General features: G+C 45.6%; 2 protein-coding genes across 2 annotated transcripts in view; one reads left to right on the top strand and one right to left on the bottom strand.

The window, feature by feature from the left end:
• The first annotated feature begins 2390 nt into the window (after positions 1-2390).
• rasgrp3 (RAS guanyl releasing protein 3 (calcium and DAG-regulated)) overlaps positions 2391-12326 on the top strand; it is a 144204-nt gene continuing 134268 nt past the window's right edge. Inside the window, exon 1 of the mRNA XM_079689268.1 lies at positions 2391-2571. The gene's annotated coding sequence lies outside the window, so the exon portion shown is untranslated. The remainder of the gene's footprint in view (positions 2572-12326) is intronic.
• LOC307044618 (zinc finger BED domain-containing protein 5-like) lies at positions 4891-6153 on the bottom strand (the record flags this gene model as incomplete). Its single annotated transcript, XM_079689929.1, has 1 exon — positions 4891-6153. One exon carries the CDS (start codon positions 6151-6153, stop codon positions 4891-4893), a length of 1263 nt encoding a protein of 420 aa, XP_079546055.1.

Raw genomic sequence — 12326 nt, forward strand, 5'->3', positions numbered from 1 at the left:
TACAAATCCCAGAATCCCGGTCCCACATGCTGGCTCTCACGGAACTGACTAACTCCCCTTTTGTGTATGTACAGCTCTCAACATGCCCAGACTTGTAGTGATTTTAACCTCTTTTATTACTTTTCGCCTCACAAAGAAAGAAGTTAAATGTGCCAACGTGACGGCCGTCTTGGTGTGTGGTGTGAGACGGGAGATGTAGGTCATTGAGCGGTTCACACAAAAAAAAGTGTTACTTCACAGTTTTACGAAACATTTTTATTTTTTTTACTTGTAAAATTATCTTTTAAATTGACAAACATCATATGTGTAATTCGTGGCACAATTCAAAAGGGATCGAAAGATAATCTTTCTCTCTCCATTGAGGTCCACCGGAAGGGGAGGGACTTCGCCTCCCAATTCCCAACCTGACGCCATACGCCTCGGTGTGTTCCATCTGGATTCAACCCCTGCTTCTTCCCCAGTTCCTGCTCCTGTCCAGGAGCCGTTCTCTGGTACTCGTCTGGCTTTTGGAGGTCCACGGAGCCTCCAAAAGGCTCCTAAGAGAAGGAGCCGCAGGTCCAGGCTAGCAGCCCGAGCCCCAGAAGCCACGCTTTGTGCTCCAGTACCATCCCAAACAGCCATGGTTCTGTGTTCCGGTTCCGTGCCCAGCGGCCATGGTTCCGGCTCCAGAACCGGCCCACACAGCCATGGTCCCGGCTCCAGTTCTGGCCCCAGCAGCCATGGTTCCGGCCCCAGTTCTGGCCCCAGCGGCCATGGTTCCGGCTCCAGTTCCGGCCTCAGCAGCCATGGTTCCAGACCCAGTTCTGGCCCCAGCTGCCATAGTCCCTCCTCAAGTCCCCTCTCTAGTCCCCTCCCAAGTTCCCTCTCAAGCCCTCTCTCGAGGTCCCTCTCAAGTACCCCCTTGGTTTCCCTCTCGAGTCTCCTCTCGAGTCTCTTCTCAAGTCCCCTCTCAAGTCCCCTCTCGAGTTCCCCCTTGGTTACCCTCTCGAGTCTCCTCTCGAGTCTCCTCTCAAGTCCCCTCTCGAGTCACGTCTCAAGTCCCTACCCAATGTCCTGGTCCGTTGGAGGTTCCGCTGGGGGTCCTGCCAACCCTATGTCCTGTGCCGTTGGAGGTCCCGCCGACTACTCTTCTGCCCGAGTCCCCCTTCTCGGCTTCTGCCTTGCCCCCGGGCCGTCCGCCCGAGATCCCTTCCGGGTCCTCCGCTGTGCTCCTGGGCTGTCAGCCCAAAACCCGTCCTCCGGACCCCCTCCACCCACTTTTGTGGGTTTTTTTGTAGGGACGTCTGGAATCCGTCCCTTGAGGGGGGGGGTTCTGACAATATTCTCATGTTATGTCACGTTTGTAGTTTTGTATGTGTGGTTATGGGTGTTTTCCTCCTTGTATGTTGTCTGGTCCTTCTTCCTGTGTTTTTCCCCTGTCGTTAGTTTCCCTGGTGTGTCTAATTGTCTGATTGTGTTCACCTGTCGCCCTTGTGTTTCTCCTCCCCTGCCCGGCTTTTTCTCGTCTTGTGATTACCCCTCTCTGTATTTAGTCTTGTCTCTTCCTGTGTTCAGTGTTGGTTCATTATTTGTCGTTCCTGTTCCCCTTCATGTTGGTCACTGTCACCTTTGTATTGGATGCTACCTGGTACCTGTTTTTGGATTCTTGTTTTTGTTCAGCTTTTGTTGAATAAAGCTCACCTTTTGTTTCATTTTGAAACCAGCTTCCTCCTCATTCTGCATTTGGGTCCTATTTTTCCCCAACCCTGACAATCTGCCGATAATGATCGGCGCATCCCTAATTATTACCGGACATTTTGACCAGCAGGTTTTGAATTTACCCGTTTTTTATAAATGTTACCAGCTAGAAACCGGTAATTACCGGCTAACGGAAACCCTGCTATAGACTACTTCCTGAATTTGCTTAATGAATGGCAGGTTTTCTTTTTTTAAAACATTAGATTTGTTACATTGTTCTGTTTAACATAATACAATTACGTATCAATAAGTGTTATGTCTTTTCTCCTGTATTTATTTGCATTGGATTTGATATTGAGGTATTCCAAAATCAACGGAAAGTAATCAGGTTACATTACTTTTACATTGTGATACTTAGATTAGGTAACAAGTTATAGTGACAGAATAAAATGTTTAAGTTACCCTCCCAACCGAGGCAGTAAAAGGACTACATAATGTATTAGCATACTGAACCTAGATATACTTATTGGCGACAGACCAGTTAAATGCTGCAATAGATCATGCATATATTTTCCATTTGGATCCGCTTCTGTCTGTCTCTGTGTGCCGCACATCCAACCCCCCACCCCTCCCTATCTGAAACTGGGCTACTCGCTGATATTTGCAGAGCTGTCCTGCACACCAACCTTTGTTTCCAGTAAACTCAGAATCTATTTATAGACTCTGTGAGAGTGAATAAGTGAGGGAGAGTGTTTGTGAACGTTGTTGGAGACAGAGTTAACCTGAAGCAAAGACCAATGTGTGTATCCCTTGCTATCCCGATGAGCACTGATAATACGGGATTAGGATTCACGCGTCAGAGGTCATCAGGCTGTTTGTGTGGCCCTCAGTAAGGTAAGGAATACTTAACGACTGGTTAGGGGAGAACATGGCTTCACATTGGCCTTAAACTCCAAAACTCACATGTATTTAGATAGTAACTACAACAAGTGTAGTGGTATTTATTACCGATTTGTACCAATTGTTGCTTAACAGCAGGTGCTATTGTAGGCTTTTTGGAAATGTGTCAAACTTTTGCTGTGTTTCTTCTGCAGAGCACAACCTGTCCTGCAGAAGGAATTTGTTCTCTGTTTGATAGTGTCAAGCTTAAAACACCCAAAAAGTAGCATTACTGAAGTCTTACCATTGAAGCAAAAGCTGCAAACTGACAGGTCATGGTCCACCTCATCAAAGCATAAAATAAAGATATTTTATTGCACTAGTAACGTTTATGCTGCCACACTAAATGGTATTTCCAAAGGTTTCAAAGGTTTTAATATCTTATACAGCTACAGTGTAGTTTTGAAATGTTGAGGGCGTTGCAACTTCCGTACCAGGCCGCGATGCAGCCAGTCATGATGCTCTCTATGGTGCACCTGTAGAAGGTCAGGATCCTCTCTATGGTGCACCTGTAGAAGGTCAGGATCCTCTCTATGGTGCACCTGTAGACGGTCAGGATGCTCTCTATGGTGCACCTGTAGAAGATCAAGAACCTCTCTATGGTGCACCTGTAGAAGGTCAGGATCCTCTATGGTGCACCTCTAGAAGGTCAGGATCCTCTCTATGTCAGGATTCTCAAGTTATGTCATGTTTGTAGTTTTGTATTCCTGGTTATGGGTGTTTTTCTCCTTGTATGTTGTCTGGTCCTTCTTCCTGTGTTTTTCCCCTGTCGTTAGTTTCCCTGGTGTGTCTAATTGTCTGATTGAGTTCACCTGTCGCCCTTGTGTTTTTCCTCCCCTGCCCGGCTGTTTCTCATCTTGTGATTACCCCTCCCTGTATTTAGTCTTGTCTCTTCTTGTGTTCAGTGTGGGTTCGTCTTTTGTTGGTGACTGTGTTCCCCGGGGAGTGTGCTGTTTGTCTATATCAGGGGTAGGGAGGCCCGGAGGCCCGCGAGACCATTTGGTACGGCCCTCGAGGCAATTTATAAACACACGCAAAAAAGAAAAAAATTGAAGAAATATAGACCGCAAAAAAATAAAAAAAGCGAGTGCCTGTTTTTCCTGGCCAAGATTAGGGTCCTTGAACACAACACGAGCCTGACGTGTCTGACAGGGGTGCAGTTTTGACAGAGAGCACCGGAACGCCAGAACGCCGCTCCGGCACTTGAGAGGCACACCAAAGGACAAGTAAAAATCTCAAGGCACACCTACCCTAAAATAGCCCTTATAACACGTGTTATCACTCATATCATGTAAAATATCTGTAAATGTGCATACTTATTTACTAATGGCAAATAAAATGTGACAAAGACAACTATATTACTCATGAAATATTTATTAACGAAACAATTTTTAAATTAATTTATAAATATAAATATATATATATATATATATATTATATATATAATATATATATTATATAATTTATTAAACTTTAGCAAATTAGGCTTCATCAAAGCAGCAACACACTCATTTAAACCAGACAGGTCACAAAATTAAAAATGAGGCAACGGAAACTCAGCAGAAACTCAGCAGAAACTCAGCACAGAGAACTGTCAATGCAAGGAAACATGGTCCTGAACTACAAATTATGAATATAACATTTCACCAATCAGCATTGAAACATGTGCTATTTTAAAATTTGCCTATTTACAGATTAATGGGATACATGTGCCTGTCGGGGCGCGCAGATTTTTTTAATCCTCGGTGGCACTGAAGAGAGGGCAACTCGCAAGTCCTGTTCAACAGACAGCCGTGACCTGCTGTTGTTCTTCATATAAGTCAGAGTAGAGAACGCCAGCTCACACAGGTAGGTAGTGGGAAAATGAAGTAGTTGCTCAATCGCGTGGTGGGAGATGCTTGGGTACTCCGATGCAGAAGCCAACCAAAACTGATCCAGTGGGAGCTCACTGAATTTGAGTTTCAGTGTGCGGTCCACACGGAGCTCTGCGCACTCCTCTCTCTCTTTCATGGAGAGCTTCTCTGTGGAGGATTCCTGGTGGAATGGGTCTTGGATCCAGTCATAGTCCTCGATGTCAGCCACACGTGGAAAATACTGCTCAAACCTCTCTTTTAAGGTCTGAAGGTGTTCCGCATACACAGCGCGCTCCTTAGCTGCCTGCGGCGCAGCTGATGTCAGCGGGAACATGTCCATGGAGCCCTGCTCCAAAGCCTCCTGCCACAGGAGAAGTTTGCCCATAAACCCCCGAATCTTATCTGTGGACGATAAAATGTTTTAATTCCTTCCCTGAAGCTTGGCGTTTAACTCGTTCAGATGCCCAAATATGTCTGCGAGGTAAGCCAGCCTGGCGCACCACCTCTCATCCGCGAGCTTGTCTTTATGTGGGACAGCGTTTTCACCTGAAAACTCCAAAAGCTGTTCCCGAAGCTCATAAAGACGGGATAGGACTTTCCCCCGTGACAGCCAACGTACCTCTGTGTGCAGGATCAGGCTTTGGTGGTCGGCTCCCATCTCGGCGCACAGCTGGGAGAAGAGGCGAGATTTCAGGGGCCTTGATTTTATGTAATTCACCATCTGCACGGCCTGATTCAGCACCTCAGTCAACTCCGGGGGCATGGTTTTGGCAACCAATCTCTCTCGGTGCAGAATGCAGTGGTTTGTCACGATATGTGGGTTTTGTGCCCTCACCTTAGCAATGAATCCTTTCACTCTCCCCGTCATGCTCGCCGCACCATCTGTGCAAAGACCGACGCACATATTCCAGGTCAGACTGTTCTCTTTAAAATAGTCATTAGTTACCCTGAATATTTCCTCTCCCGTGGTGTGGCTTTCCATTTCTTTGCAGAATAAAAATGTCTCTTTGATGGAGTCAGCATCAACATATCTGACGTTTGCCAGAAGTTGGGCAGCCCCACTGATGTCCGTAGATTCATCTATTTGGAGGGAAAATCTGCCGCTCGCCTGCAGTTTCTCTGCCAAATGTTCCTCAATGTCTTCGGACATGTCGTCGATTCTTCTTTTGATCGTATTATCAGACGACGGCACTTTCGATAGCTCATTTGCGGCATCTGGACCCAGCATGACACCTGCAAGTATTTTGCAAGCAGGGAGGATGAGTGTCTCCGCTATTGTGTGAGGCTTCTTCTGCTTTGCAATGAGCTCCGCTAGCATGTAACTCGCCTCCATTGCCTTATCAGACACTTTCACAGAATCCAACAAACATCCTTGCTGCCTCTGGTTCAGATCCCGCGCTCTTCTGAAGTAGTCCAAGTTACTGTGAACATGGGCGGGATGTTTGGTTTCCAAGTGCCTCTTCAGCTTGCTTGGAACCATGTTAGCATTAGCTAACTTCTCCCGACAGACGACGCACTCGGGCTGAGGATTGTTCACATCCCCGGTCCAAATGAAGCCATAAGACAGATAACTGTCATGGTACTGTCTGCTGACAGTTTTTTTCCTCTTCTCTTTCGGTGGTGGGTTGTCGGCAGTCTCTACACTGGTGGTTGCTGGTTTGCTCCGCACAAGAAAGCGCTCCATTTTCCCGCTTGCTTGTTTCTCAGTTTTAATATTGTCCTTCAGCCTTTGATGTGTCACAGTCTTATAAATCCCACCTGCGCAACTGCGTTAACAGCGGAATACGGGGTTCTGTGAGGATTATTTTTTAAATAATCGTTTTTAGGTATAGAGTTTGCCTCTGTATTATGAAATGTGTGCATACAAAGTACTGATATAGTAAATAAAAAAAAAATTATTTTGTGTAGTTGTATATTGCAATAATAACGTATGTTTGTCACAAAATCCACGGCACACCTGGACTTGCCTCACGGCACACCAGTGTGCCGCGGCACAACCACTGGTTTAGATAGTTCACTTTAGCCTAAGTTATCTCAGTGGGTCTCAAACATTTTGATCACAATTTATGTAAACAAATATTTGCAGAGATGCAAGAGTGTAAATGCGAAGGACAAACACAAGGAGAAGACACTGTGTGGAAACCCATAGGTCCTCTTCACTGACTATGCCCAACAAAAAGGAGGAAGGAAGAAGAACAACCTCATATTCTTCACTGATTCCATCTACATCTGGAAAGATACTCTGTGCAGCAATTATGCATACTTATCCAGAGAGGGCATCGGCTCAGGAGGCAGATTACAAATCTGTAAAGATGAACACCTTGACAAAGATGACCCTCTGCTCACCATCACATACTACACCAAAGGAAAGGTCATGGTCCAAGGGAATGAAGCCAACCTGGAGTCATTCCAATAGGCATTTCCCCTGTTGAAAGCTGAGGTGGACACAAAGAGGATCAATGTCCCCTCTGATGTCCCCTCTGATGTCCCCTCTGACAGCGAAGGTGATGAGAGCCCAATAGAGAACCCCAACACCTTGTCCATCTCTGCCCCTCCCACACCAGCCAGCTCCAACAATCGGCTGAAGGAGAGTATGGCCCTGCTGGAGCTGGACTTTGCAGAATTCAAAGAGCGGACCCAGGCCAGGCAGTCTGGTCCCCCAGACAACACTCTGCGGCAGCTTAAAGAGGACCTCCAGCAGCTCAAGAGCGACAACGAGGCTTTGGCATCTGACCTCAGAGGAAGTGTAGAGGCACTCAAATAGGAGAACATTGTGCTCCGTGTTCAGTTAGCCAAGGTGAGGGAGGATGCTGAGTGTAGAGAGAAGAGCTTCACCAGGCAGGTCCAGCACCTGACAGAGAAACTCTCATCAGTCCTCACAATGACGAGTTCCTGCCAGTGTCCAGGCCCACCCTCTCTGCTCAGCACCCAGCCCAACAACACCCTGGCCCCTGCTGATACACCCACACAGCCAGCTGCCCACAGCCAGCTCTGCCCATCCCAGCCTCCCTCTACTCAGCAGGAAGAACAAGACCCACAAGTGGTCCTGCTGGCTGACTCAAACGGGAAGCTCCTGGACCCAAGAAAGCTTTTCCCTGATAAAAAGGTGCTGTCTAAACACCACAGGCCAGGCCATGAAGCTGTTGAAAAAGGAGACCCTCAGGAGCCCTCAGTACCTGGTGATCCACAAGGGAACAAATGACCTGCACACCCTCCGTAGGGACACTGCTGAGGCAGTGGGGGAAATGGCGGAGCAGGCCAGTAAGGAATTCCCCGACACCCGCATTGTGGTCTCCACCCTGCTGCCAAGGACAGACACCCCTCCTCATGTCATCCATGACATTAATATGGAGATCAGAAAAGGATGTGCCACCTTACCAAATGTCCACCTGGCCCTCCACTCAACCATTGGCCCCTGGGACCTCTACGATGGACTCCACCTACACAGAGAGAGGGTGGGGATATTTGCAAAGACCCTCAAAGATGTAGCCCTGGGGCGCAGTCCTCCCACCCCTTCCTCTAGAGGCCTTATAGACCCTCCCACACCGCTTCCTCCCCATCACCACCCCAGGATCACCACCCCTGCTGTGAGGAGACACAACAGCTCAGCCTGGACCTCCCACTCCCCACGCCCCCAACACACCCAGAGGAGGCTACTTTCACCCAGCTCAACACCTGCACAACATCAGCAGCAGAGATATGCAGCAACAGCTGCTCCTTGTCTCCCTCCCCGCCTACAGCAGCGGAGCTATGCTGCAGTTGTAGCCCAGCCTGCTGCCACCCTCCCTCCCCCTGCAACCTCTGAACTGGGAGACATCAGGATGATGCTGCACACCCTGTGCACCCGAATTCTGTCCAGCTAAGACATTACATTTATATGTTATCGTAGTAATCAGTACAATAGCAATATTAGTGAAAATAGTTGTTTTATTTGTTGTTTATTTTTTTTTATATATTTGTCTCACTATACAGGTTCATTTTGATTGTTTGTTTTTGAAAAAAAGATGCGTTCTTTTCATATAAGCTGTTGGAATATTCAGGGACTCCACTCCTCAACCTTTGAGGTTAAGAGTGAGAATCCAGAGTTCTTAGAATCTATCAAAGATGTTGATCTAATTATATTAACAGAAACATGGTGTAAAAATGATCTGCTCACTCACTGTCCTCCAGGTTATAATGAAGTAATGGTGCCCTCTATAAAATCAAAAAACATACGCAAGGGCAGAACATCGGGGGGGATCTTGGTGTGGTATAAAGGAGATCTTTGCCGTCAGATCTCAGTAGTAAAACAAGGTAAATCACACATTTGGCTAAGGTTAGATCAAACCCTGGGCATAACTGACAGGAATATATACGTGTGTGCTATTTATATACCCCCAGTAGATTCTCCTTATTTTGAAGAAGACATTTTTGAAACTCTCCATTCAGAAATAGCCTATTTTCAGGCCCAGGGAAATGTGCTTCTAACTGGAGATCTGAACGGACGAACAGGAATTGAACCTGATGTCATAGACCCACAGGGCAGCCACCATGTATTTGGTGAGCCCCCCCTGTTTACCACACCAACCGTCAGCCATCGGAACAGCCTTGACTCTGAAATCAATCAGAATGGCAAAGAGATAGTGCATCTCTGTCGGGCCTTAGGCCTGTACATAGTGAACGGGAGGTTCAGAGGGGACTCTTTAGGGAGATTCACATACTCCTCAGCTCTAGGGTCTAGTGTAGTAGACTATGCAATCACTGACATGGACCCCTCCACTATCAGTGCATTCACTGTCAGACAGCAATCCCCCTTTTCAGACCACAACCAAATCAATGTGTTCTTTAAAGTCTCAGGTCAAATGAGTGACACACCAAGGGAACCCAGTAAGCTGTATACATTAAATCCTACTTACAGATGGGCCCCAGACAGTGGAGACAAATTCACCATGGCCTTGAACTCACCTGATCTGATGAATGACATGTCACTATTTGACCAAAATCAATATGTTCCTACCAAAGATGGTGTAAACATGGCCATTGATTATATCAATATGATATTTCACAAGGCAGCTATTAAAGCTGACCTTGTAAAACAAAAGCGGAAGCCTGTTAAAAGGCAAAACGCTTACAAATGGTTTGACCAGGAATGCAAGACCATCAGAAAAGACCTGAGAAAAATAGCAAATGAAAAACATCGGCAACCAAACAACCCAACCTTACGCATTAGATACAATGACGTTTTAAACAAATATAAATGTACAATAAGGAACAAAAAACAAAATGATACCCACATGAAACTTGAGGATATTGAGAAAGCCATTGATCAAAATCAATTCTGGGATCTGTGGAGCAACTTCAACACAAAACAACCACAAGCATTACCCATCCAAAACGACATCTGGAGAGAACATTTTGAAAGTTTGTACAAAGACATACCAATAAATCTAATGAATTCAGATCAATGTATTACAAAAGAGAAACTCCAAACATTAGAAGAAACTATTAAAGACAACCAAAACCCCCTTGATTTCCCAATGACTTGGGAAGAATTGACCACACAGACACAATCTCTCCGGCCAAGGAAAGCTTGTGGCCCAGACAACATTAAAAACGAAATGCTCAGATGCAGCACCCCAGAGATGCAGGGTACAGTGTTAAAGCTGCTCAATATCATATTGCAGTCAGGATGTTTTCCTGACATCTGGTGCAAAGGGTTCATTTCCCCCATTCATAGGAGTGGAGACAAATCAGACCCTAATAACTACCGTGGCATCTGTGTCAGCAGCTGTCTGGGGAAATTATTCTGTAGTATTCTAAATAAAAGAATACAAGATTTCCTTAACCAACAATCCATCTTGAGTAAAAATCAAATTGGCTTCCTTCCAAAACACCGCACCACCGACCATGTATATACCCTTCACACTTTAGTTAACAAACATGTACACCAAACAAAACATGGTAAGATATTCACTTGTTTCATTGATTTCAAAAAAGCTTTCGACTTTATTTGGCACAAAGGGCTCTATTATAGACTTCTACATTGTGGTATAGGGGGCAACATTTACGATCTGGTTAAATCAATGTATTTAGGGAATAAGTGTGCTGTTAAAATTGGAGACAAACAAACGGAATTCTTCACCCAGAGAAGAGGTGTTTGTCAGGGTTGCAATTTAAGTCCCACTTTATTTAATATATATATAAATGAACTTGCTGTTCAGTTGGATCACTGTGCTGCTCCTGGCCTCTCCCTCCTAGAGAGAGAGGTGAAGTGTCTGCTTTATGCTGATGACCTTGTTATGCTGTCTCCTACTGAACAAGGACTACAACAACAGCTGGACATAGTAGACCAGTACTGTAAGAACTGGGCCCTGGCAGTCAATATGAAGAAAACTAATGTCATGGTTTTCCAAAAACGCCCCAGATGTCAGGAGAACAAATACCAGTTTACCATAAATAATCATATCATCGAACATAGTATGAGTTACACCTACCTCGGTTTAACCATAACAGCATCAGGAAGTTTCAACATGGCAGTGAATGCACTCAAAGAAAAAGCCAGAAGAGCTCTAAATGCAATTAAGAGAACATTTTATAATGTCCAAATTCCAATTAAAATCTGGCTCAAAATCTTTGATAGTGTGATCCAGCCCATTGCGCTGTACGGTAGTGAAGTATGGGGTCCACTCAGTCACCAGAGCTATACCCGCTGGGACAAACATCCAACAGAGTCTTTATATGCAGAATTCTGCAGATACATTTTACGTGTTTAGAGAAAAACACCAACAAATGCATGTAGAGCAGAATTAGGCAGATACCCACTGATCATTAACACTCAAAAGAGAGCACTGACATTCTTTAACCACCTTAGGTCCAGCCCCCGAGACACCCTCCACTCCAAAGCCCTCCAAAGCCAAGAGCTAACCCCAGAGAAGAGTCCCCTATGTCAGCTGGTGCTGAGGCTAGCTGCCCCCTCTCAGAGCCACTCTGACCAGTCTCTCAACAACACTGCTCTCCAAACACCAATCACAGTCAAACGCATTATAACACAATGTAAAGACAACTATTTACAACATTGGGAAGAAGAAACTAAAAGCCAAAGTAGATTAGAATGTTACCTGGCTCTAAACAGAGAGTATGAGCTGGCAGAGTATCTCTCTACTGTCAGAGATAGAAAGCAGAGACAGATCCTAACCAAGTACAGGCTCAGTGACCACAAACTGGCAATCGAAACAGGAAGACTCAAAAGATCCTGGCAACCAAAAGAGAACAGAACATGTGGTCACTGTATGACAGGTGAGACTGAGACAGAGATGCACGTCCTCCTGAAGTGCCAAACATTCAACCAAGTAAGGAGCATTTACTGGAACAAGTTGAACTTTGTAATCCCAGGTTTCAAGGAGGTTGATGACCTCTCAAGACTGAGAGTACTCCTAGGAGAAGGAGACAAGGCACACCTTGCTGTCCAATCTGTATACACATGCCACAACCTGAGGGACAGTGAATGAGACACACACCCACCCACCCACCCACCCACCCCCCCAACACACACACCCACACACACACACACACACCCACACACACACACACACACACACACACACACACACACACACACACACACACACACACACACACACACACACACACACACACACACACACACACACACACACACACACACACACGGTGAAATGTAATTGTATCACTGTATATATATATCATCAATAATATGTAAACATTTAATGTATGTTAATGTTGTTAATTATTTTGTATTGTGATGCTTTTGGCAACACTGTTTAATTTAACTTTCATGCCAATAAAGCCCCTTGAGAGAGAGAGAGAGAGAGGAGAGAGAGAGAGAGAGAGAGAGAGAGA

This window comes from Notothenia rossii, assembly GCF_949606895.1.
Source record: "Notothenia rossii genome assembly, chromosome: 6".
NCBI lineage: Eukaryota > Metazoa > Chordata > Actinopteri > Perciformes > Nototheniidae > Notothenia > Notothenia rossii.